This window comes from Symphalangus syndactylus, chromosome 3 (assembly GCF_028878055.3).
Source record: "Symphalangus syndactylus isolate Jambi chromosome 3, NHGRI_mSymSyn1-v2.1_pri, whole genome shotgun sequence".
Lineage (NCBI taxonomy): Eukaryota > Metazoa > Chordata > Mammalia > Primates > Hylobatidae > Symphalangus > Symphalangus syndactylus.
In genome coordinates this window covers 69,595,757-69,618,331 of record NC_072425.2, presented here as the reverse complement: position 1 = coordinate 69,618,331, position 22,575 = coordinate 69,595,757, and the positions used below count along the sequence as shown (strand labels likewise).

Genomic DNA, 22,575 nt, shown 5'->3' with positions numbered 1-22,575 from the left:
TTACTTCTAACTTCCTCAGATAAGGAGCTTTGCTTCTGCATCGTCTGCTTGATGATCTTTGCTCTTCTCAAATCTGGAGGGAAATGACTGATGAAATGTTCCATACTCACTGTATTATAGAGCTCTTCCAGTCGAGGGATGGTAAGAAAGCGATGTAGGTTCACTCCATAGTCTATTAAGAGCTTCACAAAATCCACCCGATCCATTACTAAAGCATCTAACATTGCTTGTTCCAGGGCATCAGGCTTCAGAAGCACAAATAAGAAATGCAAAGACAATTAAGAAAGTAGAAATAACTAAAGAATTACATGTTTTTGAACTCAAAATTACACAAACACAATAATTTTAAAATAAAATCCTGCCATCAGTGGGTACAGAAGAAAAAAATTTAAATACAGTCTTATTAGGCCAGGTTCAGTGGTGCACACCTGTAATCCTAGCACTCTTGGAGGCTGACGCAGGTGGATTGCTTGAGTTTAGGTGTTCCAAACCAGCCTTGGCAACACAGCAAAACCCTGTCTCTACCAAAAATACAAAAATTAGCCAGTCATAGTGACATGCACCTGTGGTCCCAGCTGATCGGGAGGCTGAGGTGGGAGGACCAGCTGAGCCCAAGGGGTCAAGGCTGCAGTGAGCCATGAATGCACCACTACACTCCAGCCTGGGCAACAGGGCAAGACCCTGTCTTGAATGAATGAATGAATAAATAAATAAATAAATAAATAGTCTTACTAAGAAATGTGCAGGACTTAAGTGAAGATACCTTGAATAAATCAAAGAACATCCCCTGTACTTGGATGGGAAAACTGATTATTGTAAAGATCTCAAAGCTTCCCAAATGAATGTACAGGTATAATGCAATTCTGATAGACATTCAAGGTTTCTTCTTCTTCTTTTGTTTTTGCTACTTGTCATGTGTCCATTTAAACTCTACCTGGCTTCTGGGTACAAATGGCAAATTGAACACGCTCATCTAATTTTTCTCCCACTCAAAACTTCATTAAAACTACAGTAAAGGGATTTTTGTTACGAAATAAATCTACAAGGACAAGGAGGACAAGAGTGGAGACAACAGTGCAACATTTTGGAAGCTGGAAAGCAGATGGTCAAGTTGTAATTGACTGAGCAGTCACCAGAAAGCCAAATAGTAGAAGTGGAAAATGTCAAGAGACAAACAGATTTATACTACAGAGTTCCAACAGCAACAAAATACATGTATACATGCTGAATCCCTAACGTTGGGGTCTTTCCAGTCATCTTTCCCCTTTGAGTCCCATAACACTAGCAACAAGGCTTACACCTTCCAGTCAGGGAACTAGAGGATTATTTTCTGGTAATGTCACCAATACAAGAGAAAAGACACGAACATGTTGGTATCTGGGGCCCCCGAACTAGCGGCAGTCAGATCACCCTACTGTGAAACTCAAACCTATAGGCAACGTCCAACTGCAGGCTCAGAATTTCCAAAGAGCTTTTTATCCCCTACACTTAAACAAAAAGACCAAAACAAACAGATCGAAAAACATCAACTAGCAGGAAGCAGACAATGCAAGAAGAAGAAAACTTCAAAAGTGCTCTCATTCATATCCTCAAAAAGCTAAAAGAAGATATTGTATTCTGGGCTGGGCACAGAGGCTTACGCCTATAATCCCAGCACTTTGGGAGGCTGAGGCAGGCATATCACCTGAGGTCAGGAGTTCAAAACCAGCCTGGCCAACATGGTAAAACTCCATCTCTACTAAAAATACAAAAATTAGCCGGGTGTGGTGGCAGGAACCTGTAATCCCAGCTACTCGGGAAGCTGAGGCAGGAGAATTGCTTGAATCTGGGAGGTGGACATTGCAATAAGCCAAGATTGCACCACTGCACTCCAGCCTGAGCCACAGAGTGAGACTCCATCTCAAAAAAAAAGAAAATATTGGATTCTGGATGCTAATGAAAAACATAGGGGAGGGTGCAATCAGGGAGCAAGTTTGCTGTCACAAATTAATAGACTGCCAGGCATAGAAAGACAAATTTACATGTGCTCAATAATTTGTAGGAGCTGAAAATTAAAACAATTGAATCCATGGAGATGGAGAGCAGAAGGATGGTTACCAGAAGCTGGGAAGAGTACTGAGGCTGATAAGGGGGATAATTAATGGGTACCAAAAAATACTTAGAAAGAATGAATAAGATCTAGTATTTGATAGCACAACAGAATGACTATAGTCAATAATAATTTAATTGTACATTTTAAAATATTAAGGATTATAATTGGATTGTTTGTAACACAAAGGATAAATGCTTGAGGGGATGGATACCTCATTTACCTTGATGTGATTATTACATATTGTATGCCTGTATCAGAATATCCCAGACACCCCATAAATATATACACCCACTATGAGCACACAAAAATTAAAAACTAAAAAAAGAAGAAATTGGGGCCGGGCGCGATGGCTCACGCCTGTAATCCCAGCACTTTGGGAGGCCGAGGCGGGTGGATCACGAGGTCAGGAGATCGAGACCACGATGAAACCCCGTCTCTACTAAAAATACAAAAAAATTAGCCGGGCGTGGTGGCAGGCGCCCGTAGTCCCAGCTACTCGGGAGGCTGAGGCAGGAGAATGGCGTGAACCCGGGAGGCGGAGCTTGCAGTGAGCCGAGATCGCGCCACTGCACTCCAGCCTGGGGGACAGGGCGAGACTCCGTCTCAAAAAAAAAAAAAAAAAAAAAAAAGAAGAAATTAATAGATTCATAGTATGCTACCAGAAAAGAAAAGCTTCGTAGAAGGCTTGAAAATTAAAGTTGAGGCTCAGCCTGTAATCCCAGCACTTTGGGAGGCTGAGGCAGGTGGATTGCTTGAGCCTAGGAGTTCGAGACCAGCCTGGCCAACATGGCAAACCCCTGTCTCTAGTAAAGACACAAAAATTAGCCTGGCGTAGTGGCACACACCTGTGGTCCCAGCTACTCAGGAGGTTGAGGTGGGAGGATTGCTTGTGTGTGGGAGGTGGAGGTTGAAGTGAGCCGAGATCATGCCACTGCACTCCAGTATAGGTGACAGAGTGAGACCCTATCTCAAAAATAAATAAATAAATAAATAATTAAAATTAAAATAAGAAAATAAAGTCAAGCAAAGCTACCAAAGGAAAGATAGGGAATATGGGAGGAAAAAGATAAGAACATTAGAGGAGCAGTCCATAAGGTCCAATATTCAAATAATAGGAATTACAAAAGAGAACAAAGGTGGGGGGTGTTATGGAACAGAACGGAATGGAATGCAATGAAAACATATGATTGCCAAGTTGAAATCATGTGTCCAACAAAATGGATACACAGACTCACAAAAACACATAACACTGGAAAAGAAAGATTTTTTTAACTTTCAGATAGGAAAAAATAATGGTGACAAAGAATCTGAAAACAAAAAAAAAGTGTTTACTTCTCAATAGAAATTCTGGGTCCTGGAAGCTAGGCATTCAAATTTCTGTAGGAAAAAATAGTTTAAATCATGAATTAAAATACACTCAAACATGTAAGTCCTCAAAATATGTATCTCTCATACTCCCTTTCTCAGGAACTTACTGAAACATGTATACCATCAAAACAAATGAGTAAACAAAGAGGAAGACAAGGGACATAGAAGACATGCCCTCTAATATGGGAAAGAGGCAAGGGAATCCCCAAGATGATGAGGGTGTGTCCCGGGATGACAGCAGTGCACCAGGAGGAGAAGGCAACTGGTCCACATTGCAGCCGTGAGGCCCACAAGAGAGAAGTGTTGAAAAATTTCTGAAACTGATGAACCAAAATACAGCAATATGACATTATTTAGAAATACGGAGATGTATAAGTGTTAGAAAAATCAAAAACGTCTTAAGTACTAGCTTTTGTGATTATCAGGGCAGAGAACTACCATCTTTTAAAATTGCCTTTTAATATAATTTGATATTTTAAACAATGTGCATGTATTAGCTTTGCCCAAAAATAATATACCTGTAATATAGCCACAACTATAATCCTTTAAAATGATTATCATTAGTGATTATCATTAGTATTATGGGTAATCTTTCTTCTTTTTTATGTTTTCACTAATTTCTAATGTGAGCACTTACTACATTTTAAAGCAAAAAGTAAACTTGGAGTTTTAAATAACAAGATAGAAATCTACCCAAAAATAAATTAAAAATCATACGCCAGGCACAGTGGCCCACGCCTGTAATTCTGGCACTTTGGGAGACCAAGGTAGCAAGATCATTTGAGGCCAGGAGTTCAAGACCAGCCTGGGCAATATATCAAGTCGTTGTCTCAAATAATAAAATAAAATACATTTTCCAAAGAAATTAGTTGGGCATGGTGGCACGCGCCTGTGGTCCCAGATACTCAGGAGGCTGATGGGGGAGGATTAACTGACCCCAGGAGTTAAAGGTTACAGTGAGCTATGATTGTACCATTGCATGACATCCTGGGCAACAGAGTGAGACCTTGTGTCTAAAAATAAAATAACATACACAAAATAAAATAAAATAAAAACCTTCCATTCTGTCTTTCCCTCAACTTCCCTTTTCAGCTTCAGTTAGATTGCAGAGCCAGGAAAAAAAAAAAAAAGATGGTTTTCAGGAAGGCAAAGTCAACGGGAAAAGTGCCTTAGCTGTCCCAGCTACAGAGATGCTACCCCACACTTCTACCAAACCAATCAATATCTCCTCTCATTTTCTCTTTTGCCCTTCCTAACAGACCATCACACAAAATATTTTTTCCAAATAACTTCATTTTCACTATACCTTCCAGTGTTGTTCATAAATTAGGATATGTTTCTTGGCAATGTCCACCCTGTCCCAAGCCATTGCCAGATTTAATTGCTCTGACGCTGATAAATTTGTGCCTAGGGTAAAAGAAAGGAATGATCATATATTCTTTTCAAGATATCTACGCAAGAAGCACAAAGTACTGTGGAATATGAGAAGCGTAAGTGAGGAACAATTGCAACCCCATCCAGATACTCACCCTTCAGCAAAGCTGTTAGGATTGCTAAGTCAAGGTCTTGCTGCTCTTCAGAGTCAGCATCAAATATGGTAATCTACAACAGTGAAAAACAGAGAGCCATACATTTGGGGAACTACCAAATAAATACTTTCAAAGAGTACCCACAAAATTCAGACTGGAGCTAATGAATTGAGGAAAACATTCATCTTTAAAACCTTTTTTCACTTATAGGAGAGAAAACTTTTAAATAGGGTAACAAAGAATTATGGGCACTTAGGGGAAACAAAACTAAAAATTCCACATATACAGAGGAAACATTTATGAAGAAATGTTATTACATGAATTTACTATGTACATGCTACAACAAAAAGAACCTCGATGTTAATTTCTGATGTAAATAAAATCATGTCTCCTTTCAGAGAGACAACGAATGAAATCCTTCATTCACCTAGCCTTGGAAACTAAGACTTTTGCTTTTTTTTCTCTTTTCTTAATTTTTTGTAGAGACAAGGTCTCACTATATTGCCCAGGCTGGTCTTGAATTCCTGGGCTCAGGCGATCCTCCGGTCTCAGCCTCCCAAAGTGCTGGGATTACAGGCGAGTCACCACGCCCAGGCAGACTTGCTTTTTCATGAGAAATGAATCCTCAAGGGTTTGTCATAAAATAACTGAGGTAATTACAGTGGACCCAATGAGCAAGTACCTGGGCAACACAGACGGTCTTTGACTCTTTTAAAGGCAAGTAAGTTCGTTACTTATGGTTCCAAAGGGTCACCTGGGGACCCTTGAGGCACTTGCTCACCCGTTCCCACCCTGTGGGGTGTGCTTTCATTTTCAATAAATCTCTGCTTTTGTTGCTTCAAAAAAAGGAGGAGGGGAGTCACCTGCTATTAATGACTATATCTCAGTCTTTTTAAATTAAAATACATTTCATATAGTAGAAGGAGCTATTTTAACGAAAAAGCCAAGATTGGCAAGACCTAGTTCCAAGTATGCCACTAACAAGCTAGTCCTAGGTAAATATCTTGAGGCTGCTGAATCTCAGGCTCCTCATCCATAAAATGAGAGGAACCTGCTGAATAATCGCTAAGGTATCATAAAGATAAAAATCTATGCTTCTATAACTTCACACATCGTTTCCTTTCACCTGACACGCCCTCTATGTGCATGAATAAAACCAGCACTCAATTGTACAACCCAATTCCTATCATCTGCAAGCCCTTTGCTGCCTTCTCTTGTCCCTCTTCGTCATTACATTGCTTATTAATTATTCTGCTTGACGGCAGGAAGAGGCAAACATAAGGGCAATCTCTTTTACCTGTCCTTTTCTTAACTTACTGATTACTGTGGCAAATAGAAAGTGTAATAGACTAAGAAGATTTCAACTCTTCTGAAACTCAAGTTTCAGATTTATCATTTCTTGTTTTTTTTTTTTTTGTTTGTTTGTTTTTTTGAGACAGGGTTTTGCTCTTGTTGCCCAGGCTGGAGTGCAATGGTGCGATCTCGGCTCACTGCAACCTCTGCCTCCCGGGTTCAAGCGATTCTCCTGCCTAAGCCTCCCAAGTAGCTGGGATTATAGGCACCCGCCACCATGCCTGGCTAATTTTTGCATTTTTGGCAGAGACAGGGTTTCACCATGTTGGCCAGGCTGGTCTCTAACTCCTGATCTCAGGTGATCCACCCACTTCGGCCTCCCAAAGTGCTGGGATTATAGGCATGAGCCAACACATCCGAGCATATCTGTCATTTCTTAACTGCATGACTGCAAACCCCTTAAATTCTCTAGCCTTCTGCTTCATCATTTCCAAACTGGAAATAACCACTGCCATACTGAACTCACTCACAGGGCTATTTCAAATGAAAAGAATGTGTTTAGAAGCACACTGCTAATTAGAAACATGGTTGCTATTGTTGTTGTTATTGGGCCAACTAAAACCCCAAAGAGTTTTCCACATAGATTTTGTCATGCTTCCTCTAGCCAGAACATTTCAGCTGTTTTGTTTTTTTTTTTTTTTTGAGGGCAGGTAATTAAATATTACCAAAATTCCTACACAATTTGGTCCAGCCTTCAGATTCTAGAAGATCACCTTGAATCATGACATATCTGTATATTTACTATAATCGTCAGCTTCATATCATCTGAGTCACTGATATTAATTGATAATTCGGCCGGGCACAGTGGTTTACGCCTGCAATCCCAGCACTTTGTGAGGCCGAGACAGGCAGATTGCTTGAGGCCAGGAGTTCAAGACCAGCTTGGCCAACACGGTGAAACCCCATCTCTACGAAAAAATACAAAAATTAGCCAGGCATGGTGGCATGCACCTGTAGTCCAAGCTACTCAGGAGGCTGAGGCATGAGAATCACTTGAGCCTAGGAGGTGGAGGTTGCAGCGAGCCAAGATCTCATCTCACCACTGCACTCCAGCCTAGGTGACAGACTGAGGCCCTGTCTCAAAAAAAAAAAAAAAAAAGAATTGATAATTCATAACATCCAAGTCATTTTATTCATAGGCTGGCCATGGTGGCTCATGCCTATAATCCCAGCACTTTGGGAGGCCAAGGCAAGAGGATTACTTGAGCCCAGGAATTCAAGGCTGCAGTGAGCTACGACTGCACCACTGCACTCCAGCCTGGGCAAAAGAGCAAGACCTTGTCTTTACCAAATAAATTAATTAATTAAATAAATTAATCTTTTTATCACAGTACCCTAAAACACTAAAAACTTTTCCTGAGTCTACATTATGGTAATAGCCCATAGTTTGTGGGCTCCATTTTTTATCCCAGAGTTTATTCTCACTTTTCCCATTGTCCAGTACATTCCCAATTATTTCCTGCAGGATTTACTCAGGATGCTGTGAGGCAGTCATGTAACTCAGCACCATGAAGCTGTGTTCATTGAAGACACGGAGCTGTTCCTTTACCCTCTGAAAATACTTCTGTGTAATTTTCACTAAATCTGATAACCTTTCTGGAACACTGTTATACTAAGTGCTTTTTCTGTAGTAGAGTCTAGTATTTGAAGTATGGGGAGTGCGGACAGCAGTGACAGTAAGAAGTCAAGTTTACTCAACTAAGAATCAAATTCTGTAGAGCTAGATACACTCAAAATCAAAATGAAAAATCCATATTTTTTATTTTTAATTATTTTAATTTTAAAAAATTTTACTTTAAGTTCTGGGATACATGTGCAGGATGTGCAGGTTTGTTACACAGGTAAATGTTTGCCATGGTGGTTTGCTGCACCTATCAACCCATCACTTAGGTATTAAGACCTGCATGCATTAGCTATTTATCCTGATTTTCTCCCTCCCCCTTCCCCCCTGACAGGCCCCTGTATGTTGTTCCCCTTCCTGTGTCCATCATGTTTTTTTTAATTGTGAAAATAAATATTACAATTTTTATAAATTAGCAGTTCTTAAGTCAGTTGAATCATCAACTCGTCATACTCACACAATCCCCGTGAACCATACACTCCATTAGAATTTGAAAAAGGTGCTTGGACTGTTTAAGACTAAAGTTGAAAGCGTTCTGAATCATGCAGATGATCTCCTCTTTCACCTGAGGTCGCAGCATTCTGGAAGAGAAATAAATGGTCTTGACACAACCCAGAGAGGGGAATGAGCCGACAACATCAGTATAAGAAAACACCCCATCAGCTCCCCAGACTGAAAACGTGTCTATGGACAGTTCTACCAGGATAGCAAATGAGGGGGAGCAAATGGAAGCAGGAGCTCAAGAAGAAGGCTGAATTTGAAAGTGGGAATGGAGCCAGGCATGGTGGCTCACACCTGTAATCCCAGCACTTTGGGAGGCCCAGGTGGAGGATCACTTGAGGCCAGGAGTTCGAGGCCAGCCTGGGCAACATAGCAAGACGCTGCCTCTATTTTTACATTTATAAAAGAAGAAAGAAAGTGAGAATGGGTTGATCTGCCACATCCTGAAAAGAATATACTCTGAAGTGGAGTTCTGAAGCTGGTAGATTTCCAGAGGGCTGGGAATCTCCAGAAATTATAGGTATTATATTCTCTAAAGGATCTGAAACCCTAAAAGGTTTAATAACCACACATCCAGGGTGATTTTAGACAAGGGAGAGGAGTGAAAGCAGAGGGAGATGGTAGAGGGCGGAAGTGGAGGCAGGAGGGATGAACAGGGAGAGCAATCATAAGCAAAGGCACTCCAGAGAGCTGTTACAGCATAAGCAGTGAATAATTGTTTACTAAATAAATTAGTGGGGTCAACATTTTAGTTCTTAGGCACTGTACTTATTTATACAGTAGAAGTATCATGCTTTTGAAATTGGAAGAATCACACTGGCTAGAGGGATGGCAAGAGAAAAATTATCTTCTTATTTGAAAAGGGGAAAGAATTAAAGCCTGAAATAAGCACAGCATATGCTATGAAAATGTCAGGATATAGACCTTCCCAATTTCTGCTATTTCCATTAAAGTCAAATGAATTTGAAGGTGCTCTGGGCCCAACACTGGCCACCTCCCTTACAAGGTCCTTACGGCTGTAATGGCCAATTGCTCAAGCCACACCTCCCTCACTCCCCATGCAAACACCTTTTCCCCAAAGTTCAAGCAAGACTCAAGCTTTCCTTTAAAGGCAGGCCATTCTTCAGCTAAGAAAATAGCAACTCTCGTGGCTGAAGGGCATTTTGATGTTGAACAACAAACACAAAGTCACTGAGAAATGAAATCCAGTCTCAACTTCTACAATCCAAGAATATCTGGCCCACATAAATGCACAGTCAAAATAGCTACAATGGAGGAATAAATAGCCCCTATAGTTTCAAAAAAGAAGAGCCAACAACTCACCCTTCATCTGCCAGGTGTTTGTGTGTGAAGGCCAGGAGGTCAGCCGCCCTGCCTGTGCCCTCACACACCACCACCGGGTCCTTGTCCTTGACAGTCTCCCACACTGACAGGATGACGTTGGGACCGCCTTCCACCACCAGCCCCACCACCGGCACGCCTTGTCTTGAGCCTATTCCAGACCACAAACAATACCACACTGTTAGAGAATCCCTAGATCAGCCAGTCGGCCATTTTGACTTCCAGACACAAGTCTCTCAATTACCACCTATGTTCATTCCTCGCACTGGCCCCTCCCTCATTTTACCCTGGTTTGCTTAGATCAAGACCAAGCCAGAAACTTGGACTTCAAATAAAATGTGGCATAAATATGGTGACAGCATCTTCAAGCTTTTACCAGGTAAAAAGGCTTTCAATAATTTTTTTAAAAAATAAGTATTCCTTAAGAAATAAGTATTCCATCATGGGAAACTCCCAAAGTATCTAAAAGTAAACAGAACAATATAATAGATCCCAGTGTGTTCATCACTCATCTCCAAAAATGAGCAACCTTAACCAGTTCAATAAACATTTTAATTATTACTTATTTATTTATTTTATATAAGACAAGGTCTCACTCTGTCACCTAGGCTGGAATGCAGTGGTGTGATCACAGCTCACTGCAGCCTCAACTTACCGGGCTCAGGCAATCCTCCTGTCTCAGCCTCCTGAGTAGATGGGACCACAGGTATGTACCACCACACCTAGCTTTTTTTTTTTTTTTTTTTCAGTTATTTGTAGAGATGGGGTCTCCCTGTGTTGCTCAGGCTGATCTCAAGCTCCTTGTCTCAAGCGATCTTCCTGCCTCAGCCTCCCAAAGTCTTGGAATTACAGGTGTGAGCCACCACACCTAGACTCTATAAACTTTTAATGGTGGTTATTTCTAGGAACAAGGTAGGATGACAACCCTCAAAGACTTTTTTGCATTGCCGTTTATTTCGTTTTTTATTGTTTGAATTTTTTATCATGACTATATATTACCTTTTTTTCTTGCAGACTATGTGACCCAAGCCTATATATATATTACTTTATTAAAGTAAGGGAGAAAGAACAGAAAGGAATAACTGCAGTCATTCTTTTAAAAAAGATGTAAGCAAAAAAGCTTACAGAATAATATGCACAGTATTATCCTATGTATATTTTTAAAACAATATACATATATACGTATTTTATATGTATATATGCACATACCTGTATGTATAGCATGTTATATAAATGACCAGAAAATTCTGGAAGGATACACATCACACTATGAACAGTGGAAAAGAGAAGGGAAGGTTTAGGAAAATATTGAAAAGGGACCTTGACTATTTATTCTATAGATTTTTTATTTGCTTTATGTTTCACACCACACATATATTGATATACTACATTTAAATCACTATATTTTATTTTATTTTCCAAAAGAAGAAAACTTGGCAAGCAATGCCACACTCACCCCTGAGCAAAAGAGGACTTTACTCTGGGCCCCATGTTTTCAGGGGCACACACTGGCCTTCCTCTGGCCACACCCCTGCCTTCATGGTGAGACATCTACAGGGTCAAGGGTCAAGGGAAGCCTGTGCTCCCTCCCCAGCTTACTAGGATGCCCAAGGAACACCATGTTGCCCAGTACTTCCAAAAATCCAAGGTTTCCAAACTCAAGTCTGGCCTTCCAGCTATATGTGTCAAGATAAAAGGCTAGGACATATTTTATACAGTTATCTAGATTTAAGGCATTTAAATATCTAGACATATAGTATGTGGTCTTCTATGTGTATCCTGTGTCAGGCTCTCAAATGTTAGGGATGGGTCAGTTAGCAACCATCCAAAAACTTCACTCCATCAGTTTAGTTGCTTTGACATTCTACTCCTTTTCCATACACCTCCACCTCATTATTTTCTCCATATCACTAAAAAGCATATCTATGATGTACCAACTAATAGACATAGGGTTTCTCTAAATAGATAGTCTTATAAAAGCCAAATGAAGTGGCAAAAATAGTATAAGGCACAAAAGTAATAGAAGAAAATTTCGATTAATATTTTATTGGTTTTGGAATAAAAACGCTTGTAAGTGAATTTTTTGTATCTTGTGTAATAAAATGTTATTCAGCCACTAAAATGTACTAAATTATACTCACTGACATGGAAATAGGACCGTGTTTAGTGGGGCAGGGGAAAAACTACCATAGAAGCATTATGAAATCACCCCAGTTTTTGCTTAAAAGATGTTGCTTGTGTGTGTGTGCGTCTGCATGTGTGTGTAGAAAATTTGTGAAAATATACCTATGAGAAGGTTAAGAATGGTTAGTTTTGATAGTGAGATTATGGAAAACTGTCCCTTTCTTCTGTTATATGCTTTCTTTGCGTTACCTGAATGTGGAAGTATATAATACTTTTACCATCCGAAAAAGAAAAAGAAATTAATATGGGCATTTTTGTGGAAGAGGAAGAGAATTCAATTTCTGTTAGACACACTTTTTTTTTTTTTTTATGGAGTCTCACTTTGTTGCCCAGGCTGGAGTGCAGTGGCACCATCTTAGCTCACTGCAACCTCTGCCTCCTGGGTTCAAGTGATTCTCCTGCCTCAGCCTCCTGAGTAGCTGGGATTGCAGGCACACGCCATCATGCCTGGCTACTTTTTTGTATTTTTAGTAGAGACAGGGTTTCACCATGTTGGCCAGGCTGGTCTTGAACTCCTGACCTCGGGTGATCCAACCACCTCAGCCTCCCAAAGTGCCGGGACTACAGGCATGAGCCACCATGCCTGGCCCACTTTTCTTGAAGTAATAACTTATTCCCACAAAATCAAATATATTTATGGCTTTTTCCGAAAAAAAAAAATCTTACTGATACACTAATACAAATTGGTTTAAAAAGAAAAAAATGTAAAATTCTTGCTGAGAAATCTCAGTAGAGAGCTGCTTCTACTGTAAGGTCCCAGGGTGAGGCAGGAATACAATATTAGACCTCCAAATTAAAAGTTCCTAGAACAGACATTACGGGAAAGAGCACTCTTCTCCCTTGAGACTTGGATTATGAAAATATACAGAGGCATCAGAGCCTATGTTTCCTATCTTGAAATCACATCCTTAGAGTCTTACAAAACAGAAGCTGACATTGGCCACATTTCAAATGGCTGAAAGCCAGGGATTCCTACAGCAACTTATAATGTGAGTCTTTTTTTTTTTTTTTTTTTTTAAAGTATTCTCTGCCAACAACACGGGTTTGCCAGAGTCGCCAAGAAGACTGGCTGAAAAGCAATAAAATAAATCAACCACAGGCTGGGCACAGTGGCTCACACCTGTAATTCCAGCACTTTGGGAGGCCAAGGCAGGTGGATTACTTGAGGTCAGGAGTTTGAGACCAGCCTGGCTAACATGGTAAAATCCCATCACTACTAAAAATAGAAAAAAATTAGCCGGGTGTGGTGGCAGGCACCTGTAATCCCAGCTACTCAGGAGGCTGGGGCAGGAGAATTGTTTGAACCAGGGAGGCAGAGGTTGCAGTGAACTGAGATCATGCCACTGCACTCCAGCCTGGGTGACAGAGCGAGACTCAGTCTCCAGAAAAAACAAAAAAGTCAAATAAATCAACCACTATTTAAGTATTTTCATGCCATCAAAAATAAATCCCTTTTTGATCATATCAACAACAAATACAAATATGGTAGCCAACCTCCCTCATAAGTATTAGGTATGAAGATCAGCTTGATACATAAGAATTTTGAGTTTCTTGAGGGCATATCTTCTCTTTCTTCCCTGTGTGTGTGTGTGTGTGTGTGTGTGTGTGTATAGGCGGCTTCTTGTTTTTGCTGTTTTTATATGGGTTCTCCTTAGAATAATAAATGTTACCAGTCCACTGGAATTGACTCCACAGTCAGCAAAAGCCTCCAGATAAATCCTAGGTTTCAAGGTCTTTGAAAGTAGAAATGTCATCTGCTACTATAAGCAAGCTCAGGGTTGTTGCATTCATACTAAAATGGGCAATCAGCAGGGAGTAAGAAAGACAAAGACTCTCATACCTCCCATGGAACATACATTATAGCGCTGCACAGAACCCCACGCAATTTAGGTGGTGGGCAAAGGTCAACAGAGGCAACGGGACATTTCAGGTAATATTTCAGGCCCCTCATGGATCCCTCTCTATACGGATTCTTCTTCAAGGTCCTTCTCTGACCTCTCTTCCTTTCCTCTGTTCTGCTGGTCTCCCTTCTCCCAGCCATTCCTACCCCGCAGAAGTCCACATACCTGATCCTCTCTCCCCTTTTCCTGTCCTGCATAAGCCTCAGAATCCTTATTCACACTAAGAGTTAAGCGAATGACCACAATTCCCAGAGTCCCTCCCCTCCTCCTACCCCACAACCATGAGATGATCACTGTACCAAAGGAGGGAAAAAGGAAGGAAAAAAACAGACATTTATGAAAGACACACCGTGCACCCAACACAATTCGAGACATCCCTAACATACATCTTCTCAATTAATTGTCACAACAAACGTTAGAAGTAGATAGTTCTTTCCATTTTATAATAAGAAAACAGTTTGACAGATGTTAATGCCATCTGGCCAAGGTCACAGGCACAAAATGACAGAGCTTCAATCTGTCTGACCTCACTAGATTCTGCTGCCTCCAGGGATCAAGGCCAAAAACTAAATGGACTTCCAGCCTTTCATTTTTTCAGCCCAACGCTCAAAGGCTGAAGAGGACTTGAGCCTCCTGAAGGCATTCCCACTCCCTGGCCCTTTGTCCTGAAGAAGTATTTTGTGGAAGATTTAATTTCGGCACAAGAGGCAGGGGTCCGCTTTCTGGTGCCTTGAACCAAAAGTCTCCAATTTTCCAGGCAGCACTCAGCCCTCTTGCTCTCTGTAAAGGATTCACATTTCCCTGCCCAGTGGTGCATGCTGATTCTGGCCCTCCCTTCTCCTTGCCCTCCTCCAGATAAAACTACCAAAATGGCCCTCTTGAAGCACCACTGTGAGCATGACACAGACTTGACACTTTCCAAGGTCCCTATTTCTTTTTCTTTTTTTTTGTTTTTGTTTTGAGACAGAGTCTTGCTCTGTCACCCGGGCTGAAGTGCAGTGGTGCGATCTCAGCTCACTGTAACCTCTACCTCCCAGGTTCAAGCCATTCTCCTGCCTCAGCCTCCTGAGTAGCTGGGATTACAGGCATGCACAACCACACCTGGCTAATTTTTGTATTTTTAGCAAAGACGGGGTTTCACCATGTTGGCCAGGCTGGTCTCGACTCCTGACTTCAGGTGATCCACCCGCCTCAGCCTCCCAACGTGCTGGGATTACAGGCGTGAGCCACCACACCCAGCCCCAAGGTCCCTATTTCTAAAACTCCTGTCTGGTCTTAACCCCTTCCCCGCCTAGGGCCACGCCACCCACACATGAAATGTCATCTTCCCTGACCATCAAAGCTCACATCCCTAGTCCCCTCAAGCTAGTCTCTTTCATGCTTTTCAGCCACCCCCTTCCCACGTGGGTATCTCCCCTCCTCTCTCCCTCCATCTATCCAACCCAAATGACTTTTTGAGGATCCACTGAAGTCTTCATCCCTCCGTCATCTCCCAAACATTTCTTCCTCTCTCTCAACTGTCACCCACAAGTCTGCACTGTCTTATATCCTGCTTTCTTCTGGCTGCGGGTTCACTATGTTAGCTTAATCCCTCCGGCTGCTCTAAGGCAGGGGCCAACTTGGGCCTCTCTATTCTGTGCAGGTGATAAGTGAGCACCTTGACCATGGTGAACCCACAGCCGGAAGAACACAGGATATCAGACGGTGCAGACTTGTGGTGACAGTTGAGAGAGAGGAAGAAATCTTTGGGGGGATCATGGAAGGATGAAGACTTTAGTGGATCCTCGAAGTGTCAATTGGGTTGGATAGATGGAGGGAGAGAGGAGGGGGGATACCCATGTGGGAAGGGGGGTGGCTGAAGATCATTAAGGAGGCTAGCTTGAGGGGACTAGGGGTGTGAGCTTTGATGGTCAGGGAAGACCATGAAAGATCTCAGCAGGCCTGCAACCAGACCGGGTGACTGAGCCCCTGTGATACTCACGGCAGTGTATTTTCTGCAGAGAGAGGTACTTCTCCAGGTTCCTTCTGAGCTTCATTTCATTTCCATACTTGCCCACGGTCCCGTCATCAGACAGGATGAAGTGTGAGTGCATGCTGTTGAGTGTTGTGAGCTTGCTGAGGGGGTTATCCAGAGTCTGGTACAGGCACACCACCTGAGAGACAGCAAGGACAAGGGAGGGTCAGAGCTCTAGATCCTTCCCCAGGCTCACCTGCTCCAAAGGCCTACCTTTATGTGCTAACAGAGTTCCTGTCTAGTTTAAAAAGTATTACTTGTGGCCAGGCATGGTGGCTCACGCCTGTAATCCCAGCACTTTGGGGGGCCAAGGTGGGCAGATCACAAGGTCAGGAGATAGAGACCATTCTTGCTAACACGGTGAAACCCCATCTCTACTAAAAATATACAAAAAAATTGGCCAGGCATGGTGGCGGGTGCCTGTAGTCCCAGCTACTCGGGAGGCTGAGGCAGAATTGCTTGAACCTGGGGTTGCAGCGAGGTGAGATCACGCCACAGCATTCCAGTGCAACAGAGTGAGACTCCGACCCAAAAAGAAAAAAAAAAAGTATTACTTGCAATTTAGAGCAGTGCTTCTCAAACTATCTGTGGTATCAATTTTTTAAATTTCCCATGTTTTAATGGACCAATATGTGATCCTACTATGAATAACTAGTAGGCAGCTTGTGGTACATGAGATTCACAACACAAGTTCAACAATATTGAAACATACCCTGTTCAGCAAGATGAGCCTGCTTTCCACGTGCTTGAATAATACAGCATGGTCACATTGCTGGCAGTGGTTCTAAATATTTTTTTTCCTTTCTTTCTTTTTTCTTTTTTTTTTTTTGAGACAGAGTCTTGCTCTGTCACCCAGGCTGGATTGCAGTGGCGTGATCTCGGCTCACTGCAACCTTAGCCTCCCAGGTTCAAGTGATTCTCTTGCTTCAGCCTCCCGAGTAGCTGGGACTACAGGCACACATCTCCACACTTTGCTAATTTTTGTATTTTTAGTAGAGACGGGGTTTCACACCCAGCCTTCTTTTTCATTTCTGTGCTTACCTTGTTTCAAACCATTAAAAAACAGTTCAAGGACTAGTACCAGTACATAGACCACACCATTATTCAAAAATACTGTCTTTTAATAGATTTATTCCAGAATAATATTTTGACACTGACTTTTCTCTAGTATTTCAAACAAAATAAAGAGTAACAGCCGGCCAGGAGCGGTGGCTCATGCCTGTAATACCAGCACTTTAGGAGGCCGAGGCTGGCGGATCAGTTGAGGTTAGGAGTTCGAGACCAGCCTGGCCAACATGGTAAAACCCTATCTCTACCAAAAATACAAAAATTAGCCAGGCATGGTGGCATGTGCCTGTAGTCCCAGCTACTTGGGAGGCTGAAGCACAAGAATCACTTGAACCTGGGAGGTGGAGGTTGCAGTGAGCCAAGATCTCACCACTGCACTCCAGCCTGGGCGACATAGTGAGACCACGTCTCAAAAATAAATAAATAAATAAAACAGTGGAACAGCCAACCAGCCAAATAGCATTTCATTCATTATAAAACATCAAAATCTTTATTACATTAATGGACATTTTCTTAAGCTGCTCCACTTCATATTTGCTTTTAGAGGCAAGAGCACAATATTTAGAGTAAGAAAGCCCAAGTTTAAGTCAAGGCTCTTCTACTTACTAACCTTAACTCTGAGTAATTCTTGCCTTCTTTCTCAGGCTTATTTCCCTCAAGTGTAAGTAAGGATGATGATAATGATACTTTTTATTCAGAGGGTTGTTGTGAGGCTTCAAAGAAATAATGGATGCAAAAGTCACTATGAACTTTATAAACATTAGACTTTAAATGTTACCTTTATAATTTCGAAGCGTGACACTGAGGCAAGAAACCAAAAGGAAAATAATTGAGAGATTTAATACATATTTTGTATTTATTTTAAAAAGATAAGAAATAATATAAAATAAAAACTATGAGAAATGCAGCATACTTGACAAACAAAATTGTTACTAGGCTGAATTACAGGATCTTTCAAGGCTAGGCACGAGAGAGACTCATTCCTATAATCCCAACACTTTGGGAGGCTAAGGCAGGAAGATCACTTGAGGCCAAGGGTTCAAGACCAGCCTGAGCAACACAGCAAGGCCCCATCTCTAAAAGAAAAAAATTTTTAAGAATTAGTTGGGTGTGGCAGTGTATGCATTTAGTACCAACTACTCTAGAGGCTGACATGGGGGGATCACTTGAGCCCAAGAGTTCAAGGCTGCAGTGAGCTATGATCATGCCATTGTACTCCAGCCTTGGCAACAGAGCAAATTTTATCTTAAAAAAAAAAGAAAAAAAAAACTTGAAGGTTAAGAAGTCTAAAATCCCTCCTTGAAAAATATACAAAAACCATATGAAGAGATGTTGAAGCTCACTAGCAATCAGGGAAATGTAAAGAAGAAAAATTAGGTATTATTTCATACCTTAACAGAATGGTATAGCTTGAAAAAAAACAGAATACTCAGAACTCAATGGGCATCCACATACCCCATTGAAAATAATATGAATTGTTTTCTTTTGGGGTTTTGTTTGTTTGTTTGTTCGTTTTGTTTTCTTCTTTTAGACAGGGTCTAATTCTGTCGCTCAGGCTGGAGTGCAGTAGTGCCCATCTGGGATCACTGCAACCTCTGCCTCCCAGGCTCAAGCGATCCTCCCACCTCAGCCTCCTGAGTAGCTAAGATCACAGGCACATGCTGCCATGCTGGCTATTTTTGTTTTTGTTGTTATTTGGTTTGTTTGTTTGAGACAGGATCTCACTCTGCTGCCCAGGCTGGAGTGCAGTGGTGCAATCACAGCTCACCACAACCTCAACTTCCCAGGTTCAAGCAATCCTTCCACCTCAGACCCCCAAGTAGCTGAGACTATAGGTGCACACCACCATGCCTGGCTAATTTTTTTTTTTTTTTTTTTTTTTTGTAGACACAGGGTTTCACCATGTTACTCAGGCTAGTCTCAAACTCGTGGGCTCAAGCAATCCGTCGGCCTCGGCCTCGGCCTCCCAAAGTACTGGAATTATACGCATGAGCCACCACGCCCAGCCAAGAATGTGAATTGTTACCACCTTTCCAGGAGGCAATGTGTCACATTTTAAACGGTTATACAGACTGGTCCAAGCATTCCACTTTGAGAATTAATTCTAGGGAAGCTAGTATCAAAGATTTACATATCTTATCACAATATTATTATTATTATCCTCAAAAGTGAAAAACAGAACATGACCTAAATGGACAATAATAGAGGAATCATTGATTCAATGCAGTACAGTATGATACTAGCTGGCATGAAAAATCAAAATGTTTCCTTGGCCTCCAGATGTGCTCTGCTAATACTATGTCCCACTGGCCAGGCACAGTGGCTCACGCCCGTAATCCCAGCACTTTGGGAAGCCGACGTGGGTGGATCACGAGGTCATGAATTTGAGACCAGCCTGGCCAACGTGGTGAAACCCCATCTTTACCAAAAATAAAAAAATTAGCCGGGTGTGGTGGCTGGTGCCTGTTATCCCAGCTACTTGGGAGGCTGAGGCAGGAGAATCGCTTGAACCCGGGAGGCGGAGGTTGCAGTGAGCCGAGATCACACCACCACACTCCAGCCTGGGCAACATAGCAAGACTCCATCTCTGGGGAAAAAAAAAAAAAAAACTATGTCCCACTAAAAGCAAACAGCCTTTACTCTGGGAAACAAAAAATATACACAATGAGCCTGGAATATTTTTTCATACTGAAAAGCAAGGAAGTCATGATAGACAATGGAATTGTATGAAAAGACAAGGAGACATCTTGAAAACACTCCACTGGCCAAAATGGGATAATTTGAACATTATTAATAATAATAACTGTATTGATTAATGGATTGAAATATGACAAATATGTTTAAATTTATGAGTTAAGAAAACTCATCATTCACCTTTCATTATTTTGAAAACTGGCAAATAAAAAGAAAGAGTCAAGCATTTATTCAGCCCTTGCTATACAACTGTACCACAAGGTAAACCAAGTGATTGGTGAGAAAACATTTCTCTATATGGAGTATTTAAGTATTAGAGTGTTAAGTACATAGAGCATGTAAACTAATAAACAAAGGACATTATAATTAAATGTCAGCATGTTGGAACGCTGTTGAAATAATGAATCTATGCAACGACTGCGAACATTATAAAGAGACCACCATATATTACAAGGGAAAGACATACCTCCTCCTATGGCATAAACTTACACAGAAAACCTGAACCTGATCATACCTCTCAATCGAACTACCAATTTACAGAAAAGAAGCAAAGAAACATGCTAAACACTACTACAAAAGATTAAATCTGGAAAATCCAAGTTGGAGGAAGAAACTCTTCAGAGCAAATGACCCAGTTTCCTCAATAAATAAATTACACACACATAAAATAATGAGATGGAGGTAAAATCCACAGATTAAAAGTGACAAAAATAAAAGCAAGTCAAGAGATACATCAACCCATCACAATATATGAAACTTTTTTGGATAATGAAATCAAATCATTAAATAATGAAGACTTAAGAAATCCTGTTTTTGAAAAAAACATTATGAGGCAATGAAAAACTTGACTAGACTGCATAGTCAGTGATACTCAGAAATTCCTGGTAATTTTTTAGATATAATAACTCCATTGTGATTACATATTTTTCATTGTCCATATATTTTAGAAAGAACTACTGAAATATTTATAGAGGAAATTATTTGATGTTTCAAATTTGCTCCAAAATAACAGAGGGTGTCGGATGAATGGATAACAAAAGAGGGGAAACAAAATTGGCTATGAGCTGGTAACTGTTGAAGCTGGAGATAGGTACATAGAAAAGAGTTCATTTTTCTAATTTCTCTACTGCCTAATATGTTGGAAGTTTTCCAAAATAAAAGTTAAAACAGGCTGGGTGTGGTGGCTCACACCTATAATCCCAGCACTTTGGGAAGCCGAGGCAGGCAGATCATCTGAGGTCAGGAATTTGAGACCAGCCTAGCCAACATGGTGAAACCTGTCTCTACTAAAAATACAAAAATTAGCCAGGCCTGGTGGTGGGCGCCTGTAATCCCAGCTACTTGGGAGGCTGAGGCAAGAGAACTGCTTGAACCCAGGAAGTGGAGATTGCAGTGAGCCGAGATTGCGCCGCTACACTCCAGCCTGGGCAACAGAGTGAGACTCCATCTCAGAAAAAAAAAAAAGTTAAAACAACCCATAAGCATGTCTGTATTAATCGACATGGAGAAATAACTATGGCAAATAGGTAAGCTAAATAAAAGCAGATTTATAGCAATCAGTTCTGTTACTATTTTTAAATACACACTTTTTTTACTGTACATATACACACATACATAGAAAAAATTCTGAAATGATCCTGACAGAAATATTAACAGTAGTCATCTTTCTTCTTTAGAACATTTTCTTATATCTGATATTTTACCAAAAAATTATAGTAGTCTTACAAAGAGACTGAGACAAGTCCATTCCCTTTAAAAGAATACATAGGATCAAAGAATCAATACACAAGAAGGAACGAAGCGGAGTAATACAAGATAACAGATGAGAACTAGGAGGGCCAAATTAAGAATGTCGCTTGTTTCACTACAGGCAAACCACTTCAAGAACCTTGGCTACTACCTTAAGTGAGACAGAAGTCCTTGAAGGGTTTTACACAGAAGAATAGCATGATCTGATTTGTATATTCTAAAAGAATCATTCTGGCTACTATGTTGAGACTACACTGTTAGGAGACAAAGGTAAGAATAAAGATGGCTATTGCAATCATTCAGGCGACAGATAATGGTGGCTCAGATTCACTCAGTAACAGTAAGGGTAGTGAGAAGAAGAAATCAGATTTTAGATATATTTTTAAAGTGGAACTGATAGATCAAGTTTGAGTGTGAGACAAAGAGATCATTCCAGGATTAGTCCAAGGCTTTTGACTTGAGCAACTGCAAGGGTGAGACTGTCATCTTCTAATATAGGGTGAGGGAAGCAGCAGAAAGTCAGGAGTTGGTTGTGATATATTACATCTGTGATGTGCATTCATTAGACATCCAGGTACAGTGTTAAGCTGGCAATTTGCACACGTGTTCATTTGCTTTTGCTATGAAAGGATTGTCTACTTACATCTTTTCCAATAAGGTCTCTCTGGTTCTCAATGACACCCCAAGGAGGGATTCCAACTGTCCAGATTTTTCTCAAGGAATGAGAGGAATGGGATTTCAAGGCATCCCCAACATGCTTGGACACTCCTATGAACAACCAGTTTAGAAGTCAAACTTTAATTCACAAATCGTGCAAAACAAAGAGACTGCCAGAAAGAGACAAATAAATAGGCAAGTATATGCAAAAGGATATTCTTAGGGAGAGTTTCTGATACCTTGGCTTCCTCTATTCTTTCTAGACACATCTTCCTCTTATCATTACCTCTCTCTACCTGAACAATGTTCCTCTGAGCCGTTTGGGCAATTTCTGCCTACAACTTCAGATCCGATCCTACTCTTGCCTAAGCAAAATGCTGTGCGCTGTCCTTCCTCAGCAAGCCCAGCGCTAACATTATGAATGCTTATCATTATTATTATACTTTAAGTTCTAGGGTACATGTGCACAACGAGTGGGTTTGTTACATATGTATACATGTGCC

General features: G+C 41.1%; 1 protein-coding gene across 1 annotated transcript in view; it reads right to left on the bottom strand.

Annotated features, from left to right (window-relative positions):
* TRPM6 (transient receptor potential cation channel subfamily M member 6) overlaps window positions 1-22,575 on the bottom strand; it is a 170,777-nt gene that overhangs the window by 95,790 nt on the left and 52,412 nt on the right. The window contains exons 6-12 of the mRNA XM_055272224.2: window positions 22,059-22,183; window positions 15,872-16,043; window positions 9,788-9,956; window positions 8,421-8,544; window positions 4,990-5,062; window positions 4,767-4,867; window positions 111-245 (exon numbers count right to left, since the gene is read on the bottom strand). Of these exons, the coding sequence (XP_055128199.1) occupies window positions 111-245; window positions 4,767-4,867; window positions 4,990-5,062; window positions 8,421-8,544; window positions 9,788-9,956; window positions 15,872-16,043; window positions 22,059-22,183 (899 nt within the window). The remainder of the gene's footprint in view (window positions 1-110; window positions 246-4,766; window positions 4,868-4,989; window positions 5,063-8,420; window positions 8,545-9,787; window positions 9,957-15,871; window positions 16,044-22,058; window positions 22,184-22,575) is intronic.